Genomic DNA, 22,817 nt, shown 5'->3' on the forward strand with positions numbered 1-22,817 from the left:
TGATGCTTTAAAGTTTTGTAGCCAAGATTTACAGTTGGTTGAATTTGAAGGAACTGAGTCTACCTTCAGATTTATAGAAGTTTTCAATAAATTATTTGATATTTTGAACAGTCGAAACTTGCTGGCAAAGGGTTACAAAGCACCTTTCTCTGAACAAAACATTGACAAAGTGAAAGAATTCTTGGTTGTCGCAAATAATTATATATTGACATTATGTGAATAATAAGGTGGGAAACCAATGCATTTGAAAAACAGAAAGACAGGTTTCATTGGATTCCTGGTATGTATTGAAAGTTTATTGGGTTTGTATGATAATGTGGTCAAAACAGACTTGATGAAATTTCTGTTGACATACAAAGTAAGCCAGGACCATCTGGAGTCATTTTTCAGTGCAGTAAGAAGTCATGGGGGCCATAACAACAATTCAACTGCGAAACAGTTTCAAGCAGCTTTCAAGCGCCTGCTAGTGCACATGCAAATAGGCATCACCACATCTTCCAACTGCCAAGATATTGATTCTACCACTATTTTTAATGCAAGCAGTGGGAAAAGGAATATTAGTGGTCCTTTCCTCAACATACACTGTAGTGTCCCTGTTTCTGTGAAAAGTGTTGAACATGACCACAGCTACAATACACCAGCGAGTTCTACCAGACTGAGTGAATATGTAGATGATGTAGTGGGGTACATTGCTGGCTTTGTTGTCAGGAAGTTGAAGAAAGAGATTCATTGTGACAATTTTTGTAGTGCACTTGTTAAAGAGAAAACGAGTTTAAAGCTTCTGAACAGGAAGAATATTGGTGGATTGGTGAGACCTGCTGAAGATGTTGTAAAGTTATGCTGTTTGGCTGAACAGTATTGTAGGATTGAGCTCTCAAATTTGGCTTTGCATAAAGTTTGTTTGAACACTTTTTTGTGTAAAATAATGAGAGGCCTCGATCTATCTCTTTTCCCTGTGCTAGATGAACATATACTGTTTCAGCAACCCTTACATAACCATAAGATACAACTTTTAAAGTCCATACTTACCAGATACATAAAAATTAGATTTTATCACACAGTAAAACAATATTCAGATTACTTGCGCCAGGAACGAGTTAGGAGTGTGTGCAAAAAGTTAGTGCTGTTTAAAAATCTGTAAACCTGTGTGCGTAAGTATTTATTTGGTGCATATTCAGAACCATTTTTGTTAATGAAAGTAATGCACCAAGGGATGCAGTGGTAATTTTAATTATGTAAAACCCCGAAGTCATGCATTTCGTAACACTAACACTAAATAGTTAATGCCACTGAAAAATGCTTTGAACATTCACAAAAAAATTTCCGTGCAATATATGGTTTTAAATTGAGTACCTATACAGCCCAGATCTCAGTGTCATACTATAACCTAACGAAATATTTTTTTTTAACTTTTATGTATATTTCATCCCAGCTCAACATGCCGAACGAGACGCTATCGTAAAATTATTGTAATTTTAAAACTTCCTTATGCCAACACTGAGTTAACATTTTAGGTTTTCAAGTTTCTAATTATTCTATAATTAAACGAAACACGCAATATAATAGTGTTCAAGTAATTAAAAAAACACATTCGAAAAAAATTTATGCTGTGAGAAGGATGAACACTAACACTTCGCATTATGCTACAAAATACGCCGTACATAAGTAAAATTATATAAATAAATAAACCACATAAATATTTAAAGCACCTTTATTGACATGTAAGTCATTTAATTATCACCATATCTTACAGCAAATACACGCATATGTATACGTATTACGTATTCATATGTATACGCATATTCGTATCACGAATTGCCATTACGCTGCAAAAGTAGTATATGATAGCCATTCCTGAAACAGGATTCAGGTTGTGGTGCCTGTGGTGACACCCGCCATATTGGATTGTGACGTCACGGCGGCCATTTTTGACTTAAAATTCCTCAAAATTCCTCAAAATTGACTCAAAATGACTCTAAATTCCCATTTTAAGAAAAAATTTCCCGTTTTCGAGGGAAAAATTCCCGTTTCGAGGGAAAATTTTCCGTTTTATTCCGTAAAAATCCCAGCAGCTAGAAATGTCCATATGTAGGCTTAAGCATCCATGTCTACAGCCTCAGATAAGCCTCATCATGGATTATGACGTCAACGTTGCAGTTTCCGTTATGCCCGCCATCTTGAAAATCCGCAATTTTTATGTTAGACAATCGGGAAAATTTTAAAAATCATTAAAAAATTATTTAATCGAATAAATAATAAAAATCTTAAAAACCACTGTTGCAGTTATCGTTATGGTCGCCATCTTGGTTTATATAAATGTTGCATATTTCGTTACGCCCGCCATCTTGGTTGAGTATTTTGCCTTTGTTACACATTTCATAAATTCCGCCATATTGGATCCTATTAATGATGCTATTATCGTTATGGTCGCCATCTTGAAATTTAGACGCCATCTTGGAAATCCGTTTTTTTTATGTTAGAAAATCGGTAAAAATTCCAAAATTCATCAAAAAATTAACTTAATAGAATTATGATTGATTATATCGATTCCCATCCTTGGTTCGAAACCGGTGAGGGCGAAAAATAAAAAAAAAACATTAGTTCCTTCCTCCACAGAAGCCACCTACAGTCTGACCTACCTCCACCAATAACAAGGTATTTACCATCAGCTGGTATGACGTCATGTCCGTCATCTTGTCTTCATCCGCTGGAGACCACCAACCTGTTTTCGACCGTTAGAGTGTGCCGATACCATGTTAGTATAATTTTCTGGGCACCATACCATTGTCCTCAACTGTTGGCATTAAACTTTGTCATTGACCTTGAACTTTGACCTTGACCTTGAACTTTGACCTTGAACTTTGTCCTTGACCTTGATATTTGACCTTGAACTTTGACCTTGACCTTGATATTTGACCTTGATCTTTGACCTTGACCTTGATCTTTGACCTTGACCTTGATCTTTGACCTTGACCTTGATCTTTGACTTTGAACTTGACGCCCATCATGAATTCGTCATTGTATGTTCAGTACATGCTACCAGGAGCTACCACATGCTAGTGCTCATTGCCATCTTCTTGTTTTCGTCTGCTGGAGGTCACCATATTGTGTGTACTCGTCTTACCATCATGATAGTTTTATTCTTACCTGTTACAGTGCAGTAATCATTTATTATTACCGAGGTGCCCGCCATCTTGAAATTTGGCCGCCATCTTGAAATCATGTAATTATTTAGCTAGAAATGCGGGAAAAATTCCAAAATTCATCAAAAAAATCACTCATTAATTTGCATATTGAATCGATGGATCCCTGTCCATGGTTCGATTCTTGACCAGTGACAGTTGTAACTAATTATGAAATAAATTTTAGATTCTGTTTTCCATTACCTTTCGCGGAGTTTATTAATCATTCACTCTACGAAAAACAACTCAAGTCAATATACCTGACCAACGAATTAATACAGTGCCGATTAGCCTATTATGAAAGTCTAATTTTTCAATAATCTGAATAACATAGAAGCCGTTCATGTACAAATCCATACATATAGATCATAAAATTCTGGCTTGTACTAGAACTCTATCTTTGTTACACAATGAGAAGTTCACAAGCTAGCAGAATCTATTTATGTATTTTTGTAATTTTTTTCATTTTAATTTATTTTATTAATTTTTATTAAATATTTTTTCCCCTGTAATTTTATGATATCAAAGAAAACGTGTGGTGGTTTTCTCCGAGTGCATCTGATTATCCATGTCAAAATTATGATGGTTTTCTCCGTGTGCTCCTGATTATTTCTGCTTACAATTTAAATTTTTTCAATTTAAATTTTTTTATTAATTTATTTTATTATTAAATATTTTTTCTGTATTTATATGATAACAAAGAAACATGAGATGGTTTTCTCCGTGTGCTCCCTATTATTTTTGACAATATTAAGATGGATTTCTCTGTGTACTCCTGATTATTCCTGTGGTTTCTTCAAGTGCTTCTGTCTATTATGAGAAACCGCTCTCTGCATGACGGATTTTTTACCTAATGAGTCATGACGTGTTATTTAGAGTTACATTTAATTCGAGAATATCTGTTACTAAATCAGCACTTGCAATTTTTTTTTTAGCAGGTGGAAATAAAAATTAAGCAACCATTACTCAGTCAAATAATATGTCATGAGACATCCGTGGAGCACTAACATGTAAGATGAATTTCCTTCTCCTTGATGTCTAGCGAAGCCTTCCTTGTTTTGCGATCGTAAGCGAGCTTCCCGCATACCACATAAAACAACTAAATAAATTATGACTCAACACAACACATGTCGACATCTCATGCTAATAATCGAGACCACATGTAACAATTTCTTTTGTATGAGGTAACTTAATTCTTGCAGATGAAATATTAAAAATTATATTTAAGTAATGTATCTAATTTAATTCAGTTTGCATCTGTCCATAGTCTCAGTAACTAATATGAATCCTGATTCGGTGACTGTTGCTGTATCGAAAGGACACAGGTGTAAGTTTTGCAGCAAAGAATTTATCTTGAGAAAGAATGGAAGACAACACGAGAAGAATGACTGTGATAAAAATCCACTACGTAATATGATAAGTTGTAGCAAGTTCGATGTAGCAAGTCGTTTACGCGGAGAGAGAGCTTAAAAAGACATGACAGAACTTGTAACGTCAAGCCTGTGTACAAGCTAGAGGACAACGATGGTTCTACTAGACTAAGGAAGAGTGATCTGCATTACGACAATAATTTTCCTTGTCTTGGGAGAGATTATGATCGCGGCTCTTCCGATCTCGACAAAGAACTTAAATTGAAGGACGATTATGATTTATGGAAGAATGAAGACAATGGAATAATCTTTAACGTGAAAAGTGAGAATACATTCCAGCCGAATTCAAGTAGATCTTTCCTACTTTGTAAAAATGATAGACTCCCAAAAAGGAAGCATGAAGACGATGAAGACGCTTCGACATCATCGACATCGAATTCTTACGGTAATCTGGGTGAAGATGATGCCTTCTACGGTGATTGCTACAGCGACTCTGCGGCTGTTGACAAAGGAATAGACTGTGATGAAGCAACTAAAGCAGGCAAGATCGAAGACTGTAGTGGTGTCCTGAGACTGAAACGATGGAAACATCGTGATATATTAAATAAATCGGATCAAGCTTGTGATGATCATTGTCTCGATAATGAAAGTTACCCTGAGGATGGTGTTAAAACGGAATACACCAAAGAAAATAATATTTATAATAATCAAACAAGTAAGATGGTGGTAGAAGAGACTGATTACACTTCATAGAACGATCCAAACATATTGGTTGACCGGCTAAGACTTCTACATGACTCGCTTTGTGCAGGAAACTATTCGTGCATCAAAGAAATATCATTCATACTCAAAGAACTGAGGAAAGCTGGCTACATACAATAATGGCTTGTTTTACTTGTATTTGTATAATGTAAAGAAATAAATAATTGCAATTATAAAAATTTAATGTTTTTTTTTTTTGTATTCAGATTTCTAACTAAGACTAAGTTCTCGTAACTTGTGCTTCCAAATGTGCTTCCTTTTCGTTGATGGCGCGGCTTTTTCGTTGATGGTGCTTCCTTTTCGTTGTCGGTGCTTCCAAATGTGCTGCCTTTTCGTTGGCGGTGCTGCCTTTTCGTTGTCGGTGCTTCCAAATGTGCTGCCTTTTCTTTGGCGGTGCTGACTTTTCGATGTCGGTGCTACCAAATGTGCTGGCTTTTCATTGATGATGCTGCCTTTTCGATGACGGTGCTTCCAAAATGTGCTACCTTTTCGTTGTCGGTGCTTCCAAATGTGCTGCCTTTTCGTTGACGGTGCTTTCAAATGTGCTGCCTTTTCGTTGACGCTGCTTTCAAATGCGCTGCCTTTTCGTTGACGGTGCTGCCTTTTCTTTGTCGGTGCTTCCAAATGTGCTGCCTTTTCGTTGTCGGTGCTTCCAATTGTGGTACCTTTTTCGATGCCGGTGCTGCCTTTTCGTTGTCGGTGCTTCCAAATGTGCTGCCTTTTCGTTGTCGGTGCTTCCAAATGTGCTTCCTTTTCGATGCCGGTGCTGCCTTTTCGTTGTCGGTGCTTCCAAATGTGCTGCCTTTTCGATGCCGGTGCTGCCTTTTCGTTGTCGGTGCTTCCAAATGTGCTTCCTTTTGATGCCGGTGCTGCGTTTCCGTTGTCGGTGCTCCCAAATGTGCTTCCTTTTCGTTGGCGGTGCTGCCTTTTCTTTGTCGGTGCTTCCAAATGTGCTTCCTTTTCGTTGGTGGTGCTGCCTTTTCTTTGTCGGTGCTTCCAAATGTGCTTCCTTTTCGTTGGCGGTGCGGCCTTTTCGTTGATGGTGCTTCCTTTCCGTTGTCGGTGCTTCCAAATGTGCTTCCTTTTCGTTGGCGGTGCGGCCTTTTCGTTGACGGTGCTTCCTTTTCGTTGTCGGTGCTTCAAAATGTGCTGCCTTTTCGTTGGTGGTGCTGCCTTTTCGTTGTCGGTGCTTCCAAATGTGCTGGCTTTTCATTGATGGTGCTGCCTTTTTGATGACGGTGCTTCCTTTTTTGTTGATTGTGCGTAGTACAAAATGTAGTGATTGAATATTTACTAGTTTAAAAACCTCTTGGTGTTACTAAAAGAATTTTTCAAGGTCACTTGGTCCTTTAGTAAGTATAAAAAAATGTCACGACGGATTAATTGAATATAATTAGCTAACGACGATGTTCATGCGGACCTGAAATGACTAGCCTATACGTCTGATAATAACGTGACTCGGTCTCATGGACTGAAGACAATTGATCTATATGTATGACTTTGTACATGAACGGCTTCTATGTTATTCAGATTATTGAAAAATTAGACTTTCATAATAGGCTAATCGGCACTGTATTAATTCGTTGGTCAGGTATATTGACTTGAGTTGTTTTTCGTAGAGTGAATGATTAATAAACTCCGCGAAAGGTAATGGAAAACAGAATCTAAAATTTATTTCATAATTAGTTACAACTGTCACTGGTCAAGAATCTAACCGTGGACAGGGATCCATCGATTCAATATGTAAATTAATGAGTGATTTTTTTGATGAATTTTGGAATTTTTCCCGCATTTCTAGCTAAATAATTACATGATTTCAAGATGGCGGCCAAATTTCAAGATGGCGGGCACCTCGGTAATAATAAATGATTACTGCACTGTAACAGGTTAGAATAAACTATCATGATGATAAGACGAGTACACACAATATGGTGACCTCCAGCAGACGAAAACAAGAAGATGGCAATGAGCACTAGCATGTGGTAGCTCCTGGTAGCATGTACTGAACATACAATGACGAATTCATGATGGGCGTCAAGGTCAAAGTCAAAGATCAAGGTCAAGGTCAAAGATCAAGGTCAAGGTCAAAGATCAAGGTCAAGGTCAAAGATCAATGTCAAGGTCAAAGATCAAGGTCAAGGTCAAAGATCAAGGTCAAGGTCAAAGTTGAAGGTCAAGGACAAAGTTCAAGGTCAAAGTTCAAGGTCAAGGTCAAAATTTAAGGTCAATGACAAAGTTTAATGCCAACAGTTGAGGACAATGGTATGGTGCCCAGAAAATTATACTAACATGGTATCGGCACACTCTAACGGACGAAAACAGGTTGGTGGTCTCCAGCGGATGAAGACAAGATGACGGACATGACGTCATACCAGCTGATGGTAAATACCTTGTTATTGGTGGAGGTAGGTCAGACTGTAGGTGGCTTCTGTGGAGGAAGGAACTAATGTTTTTTTTATTTTTTGCCCTCACCGGGTTCGAAGCAAGGATGGGAATCGATATAATCAATCATAATTCTATTAAGTTAATTTTTTGATGAATTTTGGAATTTTTACCGATTTTCTAATATAAAAAAAATACGGATTTCCAAGATGGCGTCTAAATTTCAAGATGGCGACCATAACGCTAATAGCATCATTAATAGGATCCAATATGGCGGAATTTATGAAATGTGTAACAAAGGCAAAGTACTCAACCAAGATGGCAGGCGTAACGAAATATGCAACATTTATATAATCCAATATGGCGACCGTAACGATAACTGCAACAGTGGTTTTTAAGATTTTTATTATTTATTCGATTAAATAATTTTTTAATGATTTTTTAAATTTTTCCCGATTGTCTAACATAAAAATTGCGGATTTTCAAGATGGCGGGCATAACGGAAACTGCAACGTTGACGTCATAATCCATGATGAGGCTTATCTGAGGCTGTAGACATGGATGCTTAAGCCTACATATGGACATTTCTAGCTGCTGGGATTTTTACGGAATAAAACGGGAAATTTTCCCTCGAAACGGGAATTTTTCCCTCGAAAACGGGAAATTTTTTCTTAAAACGGGAATTTTTGAGTCAATTTTGAGGAATTTTGAGGAATTTTGAGTCAAAAATGGCCGCCGTGACGTCACAATCCAAGATGGCGGGTGTCACCACAGGCACCACAACCTGAATCCTGTTTCAGGACCGGCTATCATATACTACTTGCAAACAATAACAAACCCGAGTAGCCTACAATCAGCTGTTTAATGTTGACCTCTCTTTTCTATGCCTCAAGGCGGTTGTGTGGAGCGCATAGACGAAGCAGGGTCTATAATATATATGAAAATCTGTTAGGTAGTTTTTGAGTTTAACGCATTCAGACAGACAGACGCGGCGGGAGGACTTTCTTTTATAATATGTATTGATGGACAAGCTTCAAGTTTAAACATAATTTAACATCAAATTTAATTGTAAGATGCGAAAGTTTGTTTTTAATATAAGAGAAAAAATTGTACTATTTTTATTTTAAAAATGTAAAATTTATTTTTTCGTATGAAAAAGAATTATTTCACTTGAAATAATGACAGAATCCTTACTAATCTCAATTATTATCTCTTGTACTATAACAATTACTAATAGTTTATCACTATCTATAGCTTAAAAGCAAGATGTTTCACTTCTGTCCGCGTGGATATCACGCGCACATATGTTGTTTTTTTTTTTTATGTATAGAATAATGTATTTTATCCCTCTTTCCCTTTCTCTGCCATTTTACCTCTTAGGATATAAGTACTTACGAGTCGAGGTTTCAATTGCCAAAGAAGTTTCATTTCTATCACGTGTAATGAGTTACAGGCGCTCTTTTTTTTTATGAACGTGCTAGATTTTTGACGTATTTTAATACGTGCAATAACTTTTTACTATGACTATTTTAATTTACCATAATATATTCCAAGGTAGTTTCAATAGTTTCATTCGACTTCCGTTCCATTCACGAATTTACTTCTACCAAATGCCGTATACCATGAGTTAACATGTTTACACATCAAAAACAAAAGTCGCATGATGGGTGGCGAAGGGCAATGAAGCGGCATGTACGAATGTGTTTGTGCAATTTAGGCTTCCAAATTATTTAGTATATGATGTCTAATGGCATTTTATATCTTCCTTTTTTCAAAGGATTGTTTGATATTTTGTGAATAGTGTTTGTTACGTTCTTTAAATAATTCACGCAATGGGGAATTTCGATTTAATACAGTTTCTCGGACATACGCTATTCATTGTAGTTTTGCACTGTTCGTCATGGGAACAATTCATTGATGCAAATAAAGAAAAAAAATGCAAACATACACACGCGGGACACAAGCCTAAGCAGTATATGGAAAATAGGTGAACACAACGATGAACATATGAAAATGGAGAGCGACAGGAGAGAAAATGGTTATTGTACTCTAAATGTACGGGAAATTCTGTTTTGCTTTGCGTGCAAACTTTTCAGTGATTGTAAACTATCAAAATTTGTAAATGTTTTTTTTTCTAATTGGAAGAAAACAGAAGAAAAATTGAGGGAGCATGAAAAAAAAAAAGTATTGAACACAAAGCATGTTCTTTAAAATGGGTTTCGAGAAAAAAAATAAGAAAAATGTCAATTTGATCGCATCTAGATGCACGAGTGACTACTACTGGAAGAATGTTCTTGTTAGAGTGGTGGCAGTGGTAAGACAGGTGAAGTGAACGTGTGACGGCTCACCATGGTGTACACGTCCTCGTCCTGGCTGAGCGCCGTCACCGAGTCCCAGCCGAAGCGCCGCAGCAGCGCCAGGCGCGCCGGGTTGTGCGACGAGTCGGGCGCCACGGTGCGGAAGAACAGCGGGAACTCCGCGCGGTCGCTCAGCGCCGGCGACGTCGACCCGAACGACACCTGCGACAAGCGCAGCCTCGCTCCCGCAACCGCGTCTTCGCCCCCTTTTAACTCGTCTGCTCTGTTACACCGCCCTTTGCTGTCGCGAATATCTCCCACTGCCGGTTGCTCAGAGTTATACGACGGGAGGAAAAAGTTGCGCAGACGAACACTCGCAGGACGTTTCACCCACAATGTTCGGTACACTTGGTGAACATTTGTTAAAAAATACTAGTGACATAACGTCAATTGCAAGGGTGGTAATACGTAAAAATTCAAAAATGGCCTATAAATAATAGTAATTACCAGAAAATAAAAAAGATATCAATCACTGACGTACGCTGTAAAGAGAAAAAAAAAGGGGGGGGATGGTAGATGAGAATTAAAATCTGTGTACGCTCCTGCATAAGACCAAGACTTAAGGCCCTGTTAACCTGTCAAATTTTTGTTTTAAAATGTGTGTTGTGCAATGGAGTTGTAAGGGGAATATTTGACAAAAAAGAGCTTCCAATTTTCTCCATCAAATCAAGTTTGACACATAACCTCAAATACATTTTACATAATTTCACACTTTCAATGTTTATTTTTGGTCTGCCATTTTACTCACTAACCTATTTATATATAATTAAATAAAGAATAAAAATGCTAGATGGAATTTTTGAAATTTTTTTTCCTTTTTGGGCAGTTTGAAACTTTGAAAATATTTATAAATATTTCTCTCACATATATTCGTTACATCTATACTAATAATAAACTGTTCGAGATAAAACGTCTGTCTAAGTAAAATTTTGAACAAAAAAAAGTTGAATATGGTCACTAACATTATTATAACACAATTGTATATGTATATATACACATTTATATACATAGGTATATATACATTTTTGTCTCTCTGTTATTTTGTCAGTTTGTCTTTTTATTCTTGCATTACTCGATAATATTTGACCGATTTAGATTATTATTAATAAGGTCTTTAGCTGACTTAAACACTAGGCTATATAAAATCACAGAATTCCACCCTTGATGGGGTGAAAAAGAAGTAAATATGGTCTTGAGATTGTTAGTTATATCTACGAAGCTAATGAAACCTAATAAATAAAATGGGTACAATAATAAACACACAGTAAAAATTAAGCAGAATGTTACCATTTTGCGAAACTAAACTCTTAAGTAATGAAAGGGGTTAATATTGTTTAAATATAATTAATTATATCTCCGAATCTAAACAAGAATAAGAAAATATTTTGGAAACAAATAATAATCATACTAATACTACAACCAAGAACTGTGTCATTTTACGAAATTCAACGCCTAAGAGGGGAATAGGGGTAAATATAGTTTTTCAAATAATAAATTATCTCTCCTTACCTAATCAAGAAAAAAAATATATATGGTACTAAGAATAAGTATAAGAAAGCCACAAACAACAATAAATTGTACCATTTTGCTAAATTTATTTCCTAAGGGGTGAAAAAAATGGTCAAATATGTTTTTATGATTATTAATTTTATCTCCGAAGCTAATCAAGATCTAGAAAATTGGGTATTAATAATAAGCATACGAAAGATACAAAGCCAATTACAATTTCACTATTTTGCAAAATTCAACCCAACAATTAGTGCGAAAAGGAGTAAATACAATTTTAAGATTAATAATTGTATATCCGAAGCTAATCAAGCATTAAAAAAGATACTGTGTGCCCATTATAAACATTAGAAAACTACCAAAAAAATTTACTTTTTTTTATGAAATTCAACCCCTACAGTAAAAAGGTTAAATAGGGTTTTCAATTAAATATTATATATCCTTATTTATATAAGCATAGAAATAGATTCTTGGTTCCAATAATAATTATACTAAAATTAACAACTAAAATTTGACCAATTTAGAAAATTTAACTACTAGGGTATGGTTCAAATATAAACAATTTTATCCCAAAACTGATCAAGCGTAAAAAAATATATTAAGCACCCATGATAAAAATACAAAAAAAACTAACAAATGTTTTACAATTTTGCGAAAATCAACACCTTTACGAAAAAGGGGGGGAAATTAGGATTTAAAATATACAATTATATTATATCTCCTAGGCTAATTAAGCTTTTGAAAAGATAGACAGCCGCCAGGACGATGCCTCACTATGCTGCCTCTCACATTTTGAAGTAGATCACGTGTTTGGACAGAGCCTTCAGACACCCAACAATGTCGGACCGGTCTGACCTCCAGCAGTCAGGCAGATGATCGCTAAGATGTCTTGCAGTTGTTTTACCACATGTTGAAGTAGAACACGTGTTTGGACAGATAGAGGGGGCGTGATGATAAAACTCTGGCCTCCATTTGGGAAACCCGATTACTTACTGCGGTATGTTCATCCTGGTTCAGTACCCCAATGGTTTACCGAAATATCACCATTAAATTTTTGGAAGTGCTTTTTTATTATAGTAGCTCATGGCCGGATTCTCCCACACTATATCTATAAAAAAAATAGTGCATGTACGTGTAACGAGCTAGTTGTCTAAAAGGAGTGTGCTCATCAATTCTAAAATTCATTATCCCCTTAGAATGAAATTAAGATGTAAATAAAAATAAGAAATAAAAACTTGAATTTCTTTTATAGAATATGAAAATACATTGAATTGATCTACAACTGTCGCTGCTAACAGTAAACAAACACAATTCGTTTAGTACTATGTACTGCCTGTTCTGGCGATGGTGCCGGTGCGTGGTGTGTGGTGTGTGGTTGGGTCAAAGACCGTTGGCCCGGACGTCACGGTGTTCATTTTTTGTGTCAAATCTCATCAAAATTTCTCAAAAATGACTCAAAAAAACCTCAAAATTCCTAAACAATTTCCATATTCCGAGGGAAAAATTTCCGTCTTTAAGGAAAGTTTCCCGTTATATTTCCCAAAAAAATCTGGAGAGGCCAAAATTTCTCAGAGACGGGCAATATTCCTCGGAGAGGGGCAAAACAACTCAGAAGCCCCATCATAGGTCATGCCCTTGACGTTGACCGTAAACATGAAATCTTTAATTTACGAGCAAAAAATTCCGAAAAAATCCCCAAAAATTAAAAAAAAAAGTTTTACTTCAAATGTTGCACTTTTCATGACGCCCGCCATATTGGATTTTAGAACGTTACACTTTTCGTTACGCCCGTTATCTTTGAGTTTATAGCGCTGCTCTTTTGGGTACGCGTGCCATCTTGGTTGTGTAGGTATTACATCATTTTTGTACTTTTATTTATGGACACAATCTTGGATTCTAGAACGTTGCAATTTTTGTTATGCTCACAATTTTGATAAAACCCGAAATACTATCTGATTTTAACGGGAAAAATTTTAAAATTAATAAAAAATTTCAACTGATCAAAATGTAATAAAAGCACATACTTGCTACAAAGAGTTCTCGACTCAAATCCCAAGTGGTAAAACTTTTCTAATTGGTGACTGATCCTTCCTCCACAGAAGGCCCCGACAGACTGACCTCCCATCAATAATGCAAAGCAGTTCATGGATAAAACCAACAGAAGTATCGCCCTGAATTGCATTAGAACTTAGAGAAACCAAAACTATATTGGAAGGACTAATCAGGAGCACATGGAGAAAAACATCAAAATATTTGCAGGAATAATCAGGAGCACACGGAGAAAACCAACGCCGGTTTTCTTAATAACGATCAGTGATAAAAAAATTTACAAAGAAAATTAAATTTTTTAAATTGTGCTTGAACTCTATTCTTGATGAATAAAGAAGTTCAACAGCTGGCGATTCTGTTTTGTAAGTTTTTTTTGTGATAAACTGATCTTGATTTAGGAATACGTACATTAGTTATCTCTGTGTGCTCTTGATTGTACCTGCCAACATTTTGTTGGTTTCTGCAAGTTCTCCTGGCCATTCATGGCGATGCTAATGTTGATTCTGTCCATGTGCTCCTGTTTATTCCTGAAGAGACTTCTGCTGATGTTTTCCAGTGCTTTTGTTTATTTCTAAGAAATCTCTCCATGAAAATTTTTTACTTAATGATACATACCATTTTATTCAGTATTACATTTAATTAGTGAATTTCTGTTAATAAATCACAACTTGCAATAATTGTATCAAGTGTAATTCAAACAAAATATAATAATATCTCAGTCAATTAATATGCCTTAAGAAAGCTGAAAGTACTATCATGCAAGTCTAACTTCCTTCTCATTAGTGTCAGGTGAAGTTCTCCTTCTCTTGCGATCGTGAGTGAGCATCCCGCATCCCTCATAAAAGAGCGAGTGTTTGTACAACACTACATGTGGCGCCAAGTGTTGCAAGAATCGGGACTACATGCAACAAGTTATTTTCATGCGATAAATTAACTTTCGCTGCTGAACGGAGTTATTGTATCCAGTTACAGACTTGTAGACTCGTATCCTCGTAGCCTCGTAGTCTGTAGTCGTGTAGTCCTGTAGCCTAGTTGTTTCGTAGCATTGAACCTTGTAGTTTCGAAGACTTGTAGCTTCGTGGCCAAGAAGTCTGTAGCTCTGTAGTCTCGTAGCCTGTTGCCATGTTGCCTCGTAGTCTCGTTATCTCGTAGCTAGTTGGAGCCTCGTAGACGCGTAATCTTATAGTGCTGTTGTCTCATAGTCTTGAAGTTCTGTAGCCTTGTAGTCTCGCAGCCTAGTAGTTGTGTGATGTTGTAGCTTCTTAGCCAGTTGAAACCTTGTAGACTCGTAGCCTTATGAAATCTTAGCCTTTTACCCTTATAGACAAATATCACTGGAGTTCTTGGGCTGTATCCTATCGTTTCCTATGACCGATCGTATCCCTGTGGTGATATATTATCCCTGTTGCGAGATCGTATACCTGTGACGATATCGTATCCCTGTGGCGAGAACTTATCTCTGTGATGAGATCGTATTTCTGTGGCGAGAAAGTATCACATCAAGTTTAATTTTCGTCGAAATGTCTTTCTTTTTTGTCAAATCAAGTGTGTGTATTGTCTGTACAGTGTGCACTGTGAATGCATTGCATGTCCTGTGTGTGTAATGTGTCCTTTGCGTGTCCAATGCTTGTCCTGTGTGTGTATTGTGTGTCAGTAGTATGGAAATGACGGTCCGAGATCAGGCTTCAGGCTGTGGTGCCGGTGCCGGTGTCCGCCATCTTGGATTGTGACGTCACAGCGGCCATCTTGGATGGTTTTGACCTTGACCTTGACCTTGAATTTGATCCTCAAAAATCGCCAAAATCCGCCAAAATTGGGCAAAATTTGTCCAAAATTCCTCAAAATTCGCCAAAATTTCCATTTCTGTGGAAAAAAGTTCCACCAAAAAATCTCAAAAAATTCCTCAATTCGAAAATCAGGATTTCGAAAATCCTCAAAAGTCGTTTTGCCCTAGAAAGAACCCTAATTCCTAAAACTGGCTTAAGCATCCTTAACTCAAGCCTCAGTTCAGCCATTTCTAGGAATAAGGATACCATGACCGCCATCTAGAATTATGACGTCATCGTTGCAATTTCCGTTACGGCCGCCATCTTTAAATTTATTATCCGATTTTAATGAAAAAAATTTAAAATTCATAAAACAAATTAAATAATAAAATTTTTAATAAAATATTTAAAAACAAACATTTACGACACGGAGCTCGGAGTCCTCGGTTCGAAACCGACGAGTGCAAAAAAAATAAAAATGGCGACCGATCCTTCCCCCGAGGTGGCTGCAGGCATACTGACTCCCACCACTTTTTATCATCATCTAGTATGACGTCATGGCCGCCATCTTGTCTTCGATGCTGGAAGCCATCATCATTGTATCGTCGGCTAGAGTGCGCCGATGACATGTAAGTTTAATTCGTATCCTCAAGAGTGCAGTAATCATTTATTACTGTGACATCCGCCATCTTGTCATTTGGCCGCCATCTTGAAAATCCGTAATTATTTAGCTAGAAATTCGGGAAAAGTTCCAAAATTCATTAAATAAATCACTCATTAATTTACATATTGATTCGATCGATTCCCGTCCTCGGTTCGATACCCGATCGTTGCAATAATGTTTAATCTTATGTAAAAAAAAAATAATTTAAATAAACCATGTTCAACATTCTTAAAGAGACTTTAAATCCTCTACTACCACCATCCTATCAGACATCAAGACCACCATATTGGAAATGTGTAATTTTAATGCTAGAGATCCGGGAAAAAGTTCAGAAATCATTAAATAAATTTCCGATCAATATACTGATTAATTAGATCGACTAAGATCCTTGGTACGATCTAGGATGATGCAAAAAAATTAAATATATCATCAATTTAACATAATAGTAACAGGTTCGAGGAATTAAACACAGCAAGTTCTTTTACAAACATAATATTTATTACATAATTTCTATTCTACTACAGGATCACTTACGAAAGCCAACAATCTTATAATCATTTAGTTCCGCAGCGGTGTGAAATGACTAATTCTTAGCTCCAATCTGTTTATACTAGACAGAGTCCAGCCAGAACCTTTACAGACACAGTCCACCTCTTCTTGACAGAGTTTCTGGATACCGTTTTTAACAGTTTGCTTCACATCGTTAGAACTGTAAATTACTGCAGCAGATGTCTTGAATGCACACTTCTTCACTTCGTCATCGAACGGATATGGCTTTCCATATATACAGTCCAACCACAAGTTATATTTCAAAGGTCCGTTTGTTGCTACATCATCAGTAAGCTGATTGATTATCTTCTGTCTGATATCGTCAAGAAAATTACAAATGTCCTTCGACTCACCGAACGTATTTAGATAATAGTAGTCTTTCAACGTTCCATTAAATGCAGACTGCGCCAAGTAGAAGCCATTATCGTTCACTTGTAATGCTACGAACACAGTCTTAGGTTTAGTTCCATGTTCAGACGTCATAACAATCGGTTGCTGGGCATCTGTTTTTTTGGTTGTACACTTTCGTGTCTCCAATCTAAAGCGAGGAGTCGAAATGTCGGCAGGTAGTTCAGCAGTAGGAGCACAGACTCCACCTTTACATTTTTTCGCATGATGTCGCAAACTGACAATTCGAGTAAACCATTTAAGGCACTCATCACATCGAAACTTCATGCGAGAAGGATTCTTCGCGCATTTGCTCCGCTCATGTCTTCGTGCATCATGGTAAAATGCGAACGACGTATCACAGTAGCTGCAAGGATACCGTGGTGATGAAGACGATCCTTTCAGACCCGATCCAGATACAGGCGTTGCAACAGTAGTACCATTTCCAGGCATTCTCTTATGCACATCGATGCATCGTTGTTGCGCCGAAACCTTTACTTTCTGCCGCACAGCAGGACCTTTGCATGCCTTCATGTGCGTTTTCATATTATCTTTTCTGGCAAACTGCTTATGATATTTCTCACAAACAAACATTTTACGATATAGGTTCTTGGCACATTCGCTCCTCTCGTGTCGCCGAGCATTGCTGTTGTTTGAGAAAATCTTGTCACAGTAACAGCACCGATGTTCGCTAATTGCCAAATCAGCATCCATTGAAGTCTCCATCGAGGTCGTATCGTCGATCGTCGTGGTTTCCTGCACATCCAGCTCAGTAGTCATTAAGCTATCTTCTGCTGGTGGTATCACATCTGTTGAAATCTCCTCCAATGTTGACATCGTCGTCGTTGCCAACTGGATCTGCTCCACCATTGTCGTCGCTGTCGTCAAGGTTCCCGTAGACGATGATACAACGTCCATCGAGTTCGGCGTTAAAGTCGGTAAATATGCCATCGAGTTCTCAAGAACAGGTAATTACGCGACTTATTCACCAGATGAAATAATCTAGGTGATCCTTACACCGTCGACGACAGTAACAAACTGAGCGACCTGCTGTCTAGGACTCGCTTATATACATGCACCGGATGGAATAATACGCAAGTCAAATCAAGAACCACTTACTATAATACCAGAGTCAAAACAACATTAAAAATAGAAGGACCATCAACGAAAAGGCAGCACATTTGGAAGCACCGACAACGAAAAGGCAGCACCGACAAAGAAAAGGCAGCACATTTGGAAGCACCGACAACGAAAAGGCAGCACCGACAACGAAAAGGCAGCACCGACAACGAAAAGGCAGCACATTTGGAAGCACCGACAACGAAAAGGCAGCACCGACAACGAAAAGGCAGCACCGACAACGAAAAGGCAGCACATTTGGAAGCACCGACAACGAAAAGGCAGCACCGACAACAAAAAGGCAGCACATTTGGAAGCACCGACAACTAAAAGGCAGCAGCGACAACGAAAAGGCAGCACATTTGGAAGCACCGACAACGAAAAGGCAGCACCGACAGCGAAAAGGCAGCACATTTGGAAGCACCGACAACGAAAAGGCAGCACCGACAACGAAAAGGCAGCACATTTGGAAGCACCGACAAAGAAAAGGCAGCACCGCCAACGAAAAGGAAGCACATTTGGAAGCACCGACAAAGAAAAGGCAGCACCGCCAACGAAAAGGAAGCACATTTGGAAGCACCGACAACGAAAAGGCAGCACCGCCAAAGAAAAGACAGCACATTTGGAAGCACCGACAACGAAAAGGAAGCACCATCAACGAAAAGGCCGCACCGCCAACGAAAAGGAAGCACATTTGGAAGCACCGGCAAAGAAAAGGCAGCACCGCCCACGAAAAGGAAGCACATTTGGAAGCACCGACAAAGAAAAGGCAGCACCGCCAACGAAAAGGAAGCACATTTGGAAGCACCGACAACGAAAAGGCAGCACCATCGACGAAAAGGAAGCACATTAATTTGTCATTAACTGCAATATTCATTGGTTCCAATATTCATTGGCTCCAATATTCATTGGCTCCAATATTCAATGGCTCCAATATTCATTGACTCCAATATTCATTGGCTCCATCAGTCATTGACACCTACAGTCTTTTGGTTCCAAAAATCTTTTGGCCCCAAATATATTAGGCTAGAATTCTTCGAGTCTAAGAGACTATGAGACCACATGGCTACGAGTCTAAAATGATCTAGCTGGTTACGAGTTATACATGGCTTGCGAGGCTACAGAGCTACGAAGTTTCTAGTACACAGGTTTACATGACTGCGAGGATACAGGACTACAAGTCTGCAAGAGTACTTGACTACGAAGGTACTCGTCTACATGACTCCAGTTACCGCATCTGTCTTCGACAGAATTTTCTCTTTTGCTCCAACTGCTTCATCAGCATTATGTTATAAGATTACAAGGCCTCTTGCTTACGTAGCTTCAAGTCTACGAGCCTCCAATGCATCATGACTACGAGACTACGAGCCATGAGGTTACGAGTCTATGCGATTGCGAGTCTTCTAGGTTACGTGATCGCGAGGCTATAGGACTACGAAGCTTCCAGAACGCATGGTTACGAGACTGCGAGGCTACAATTCTACGAGTTCCCAAGACATCCTGGCTACGCGACTACGAGCCATGAGGTTACGAGACTACGTGACTACGAATCTTCAAGTTTACGAGACTGCGAGGCTACAGAGCTACGAAGCCTCTAGTACACAGGTTTACGTGACTGTGAGGATACAGGACTACCAGTCTGCATGAGTACTTGACTACGAAGCTACTCGTCTACAAGGCTACAATTACAGCATCTGTTTTCGTCAGAATTTTCTCTTTTGCTCCAACTGCACCACCAGCATTATGTTATAAGATTACAAGGCCGCTTGCTTATGTAGCTTCAAGTCTACGAGGATACTTGGATACGTAGCTTCAATTCTACGAGGTCCTAAGACTTCATGACTACGCGACTTCGAGCCATGAGGTTACGAGATTACGTGACTACGAATCTTCATGTTTACGAGACTGTGAGGCTACAGAGCTACGAAGCCTCTAGAAAACGAGTTTACGTGACTGCGTGGATACAGGAATACAAGTTTGCATGAGTTCTTGACTACGAAGCTACTCGTCTACAAGGCTCCAACTGACACATCTGTCTTCGATGGAATTTTCTCTTTTGCTACATCTACGCCATCAGCATTATGTTATAAGATTACAAAGCTACTTGCTTACGTAGCTTCAAGTCTACGAGGCTCCAATACATCATGACTAAGAGACTACGAGCCATGAGGTTACGAGACTATGCGATTGCAAGTCTTCAAGGTTACGTCATCGCGAGGCTATAGGACTACGAAGCTTCCAGAATGCATGGTTACGAGAATGCATGACTAATTGACCGCATGGCTACGAAACTTTATGTCTCTAACTGACTACAATAGCACTATTCAGTGGTGAGAGTTAATTTATTTCATGCAAAGGTACTTGCTGCAAGCAGTTCCGCTGTTCAACATCAGATGACGTCACGTTTTGCTTGCAGGTAAAATAATATTTATTTATTTTATGCGGGATGCGGGTTGTTCACTATCGATCGCATAAGAAGAATGGCATCGATAGTCTTCAAGGAGAAGGAAGTTCGTCCTTCCTGCTAGTGCTTCTCAGATTTCTCACGGTCCGCCATATTGGATTGCGACGTTACGGCTGCCATCTTGGATACATAAAATTCTGGCTTGTACTAGAACTCTATCTTTGCTCAACAATGATAAGTTTACAAGCTAGCAGAATCTGTTTATGTATTTTTTGTTTTTATTTTAAATTTTTTATTAATTTATTTTTATTTTTAAATATTTTTTTCTGTAATTTTATGATATCAAAGGAAACGTGTGTCGTTTTTCTCTGTGTGCTCCTGATTATTCTTGCCAATATTATGATGGTTTTCTCCGTGTACTCCTGATTATTCTTATCAATATTTTGATGATTAATCCGAGTGCTTGCGATCATTCCTGCGGTTTCGGTCAAAGGTCAAAGTCACACCCATCCAAGATGGCAGCCGTGACGTCGCAATCCAATATGGCGGACCGTGAGAAATCTGAGAAGCACTAGCAGGAAGGACGAACTTCCTTCTCCTTGAAGACTATCGATGCCATTCTTCTTATGCGATCGATAGTGAACAACCCGCATCCCACATAAAATAAATAAATATTATTTTACCTGCAAGCAAAACGTGACGTCATCTGATGTTGAAAAGCGGAACTGCTTGCAGCAAGTACCTTTGCATGAAATAAATTAACTCTCACCACTGAATAGTGCTATTGTAGTCAGTTAGAGACATAAAGTTTCGTAGCCATGCGGTCAATTAGTCATGCATTCTCGTAACCATGCGTTCTGGAAGCTTCGTAGTCCTATAGCCTCGCGATGACGTAACCTTGAAGACTTGCAATCGCATAGTCTCGTAACCTCATGGCTCGTAGTCTCTTAGTCATGATGTATTGGAGCCTCGTAGACTTGAAGCTACGTAAGCAAGTAGCTTTGTAATCTTATAACATAATGCTGATGGCGTAGATGTAGCAAAAGAGAAAATTCCATCGAAGACAGATGTGTCAATTGGAGCCTTGTAGACGAGTAGCTTCGTAGTCAAGAACTCATGCAAACTTGTATTCCTGTATCCACGCAGTCACGTAAACTCGTTTTCTAGAGGCTTCGTAGCTCTGTAGCCTCACAGTCTCGTAAACATGAAGATTCGTAGTCACGTAATCTCGTAACCTCATGGCTCGAAGTCGCGTAGTCATGAAGTCTTAGGACCTCGTAGAATTGAAGCTACGTATCCAAATATCCTCGTAGACTTGAAGCTACATAAGCAAGCGGCCTTGTAATCTTATAACATAATGCTGGTGGTGCAGTTGGAGCAAAAGAGAAAATTCTGACGAAAACAGATGCTGTAATTGTAGCCTTGTAGACGAGTAGCTTCGTAGTCAAGTACTCATGCAGACTGGTAGTCCTGTATCCTCACAGTCACGTAAACCTGTGTACTAGAGGCTTCGTAGCTCTGTAGCCTCGCAGTCTCGTAAACTTGAAGATTCGTAGTCACGTAGTCTCGTAACCTCATGGCTCGTAGTCGCGTAGCCAGGATGTCTTGGGACCTCGTAGAATTGTAGCCTCGCAGTCTCGTAACCATGCGTTCTGGAAGCTTCGTAGTCCTATAGCCTCGCGATCACGTAACCTAGAAGACTCGCAATCGCATAGACTCGTAACCTCATGGCTCGTAGTCTCGTAGTCATGATGCATTGGAGGCTCGTAGACTTGAAGCTACGTAAGCAAGAGGCCTTGTAATCTTATAACATAATGCTGATTGAGCAGTTGGAGCAAAAGAGAAAATTCTGTCGAAGACAGATGCGGTAACTGGAGTCATGTAGACGAGTACCTTCGTAGTCAAGTACTCTTGCAGACTTGTAGTCCTGTATCCTCGCAGTCATGTAAACCTGTGTACTAGAAACTTCGTAGCTCTGTAGCCTCGCAAGCCATGTATAACTCGTAACCAGCTAGATCATTTTAGACTCGTAGCCATGTGGTCTCATAGTCTCTTAGACTCGAAGAATTCTAGCCTAATATATTTGGGGCCAAAAGACTTTTGGAACCAAAAGACTGTAGGTGTCAATGACTGATGGAGCCAATGAATATTGGAGTCAATGAATATTGGAGCCATTGAATATTGGAGCCAATGAATATTGGAGCCAATAAATATTGGAACCAATGAATATTGCAGTTAATGACAAATTAATGTGCTTCCTTTTCGTCGATGGTGCTGCCTTTTCGTTGTCGGTGCTTCCAAATGTGCTTCCTTTTCGTTG

At 38.5% G+C, this 22,817-nt stretch overlaps 1 protein-coding gene across 1 annotated transcript in view; it reads right to left on the minus strand.

Annotated features, from left to right (window-relative positions):
• Positions 1-22,817, minus strand: part of LOC134531347 (uncharacterized) — a 353,666-nt gene that overhangs the window by 318,093 nt on the left and 12,756 nt on the right. Inside the window, exon 3 of the mRNA XM_063367045.1 lies at positions 10,045-10,215. Within this exon, the coding sequence (XP_063223115.1) occupies positions 10,045-10,215 (171 nt within the window). The remainder of the gene's footprint in view (positions 1-10,044; positions 10,216-22,817) is intronic.

The sequence above is a fragment of the Bacillus rossius genome, chromosome 3, assembly GCF_032445375.1.
Source record: "Bacillus rossius redtenbacheri isolate Brsri chromosome 3, Brsri_v3, whole genome shotgun sequence".
NCBI classification, from domain to species: Eukaryota; Metazoa; Arthropoda; class Insecta; order Phasmatodea; family Bacillidae; genus Bacillus; species Bacillus rossius.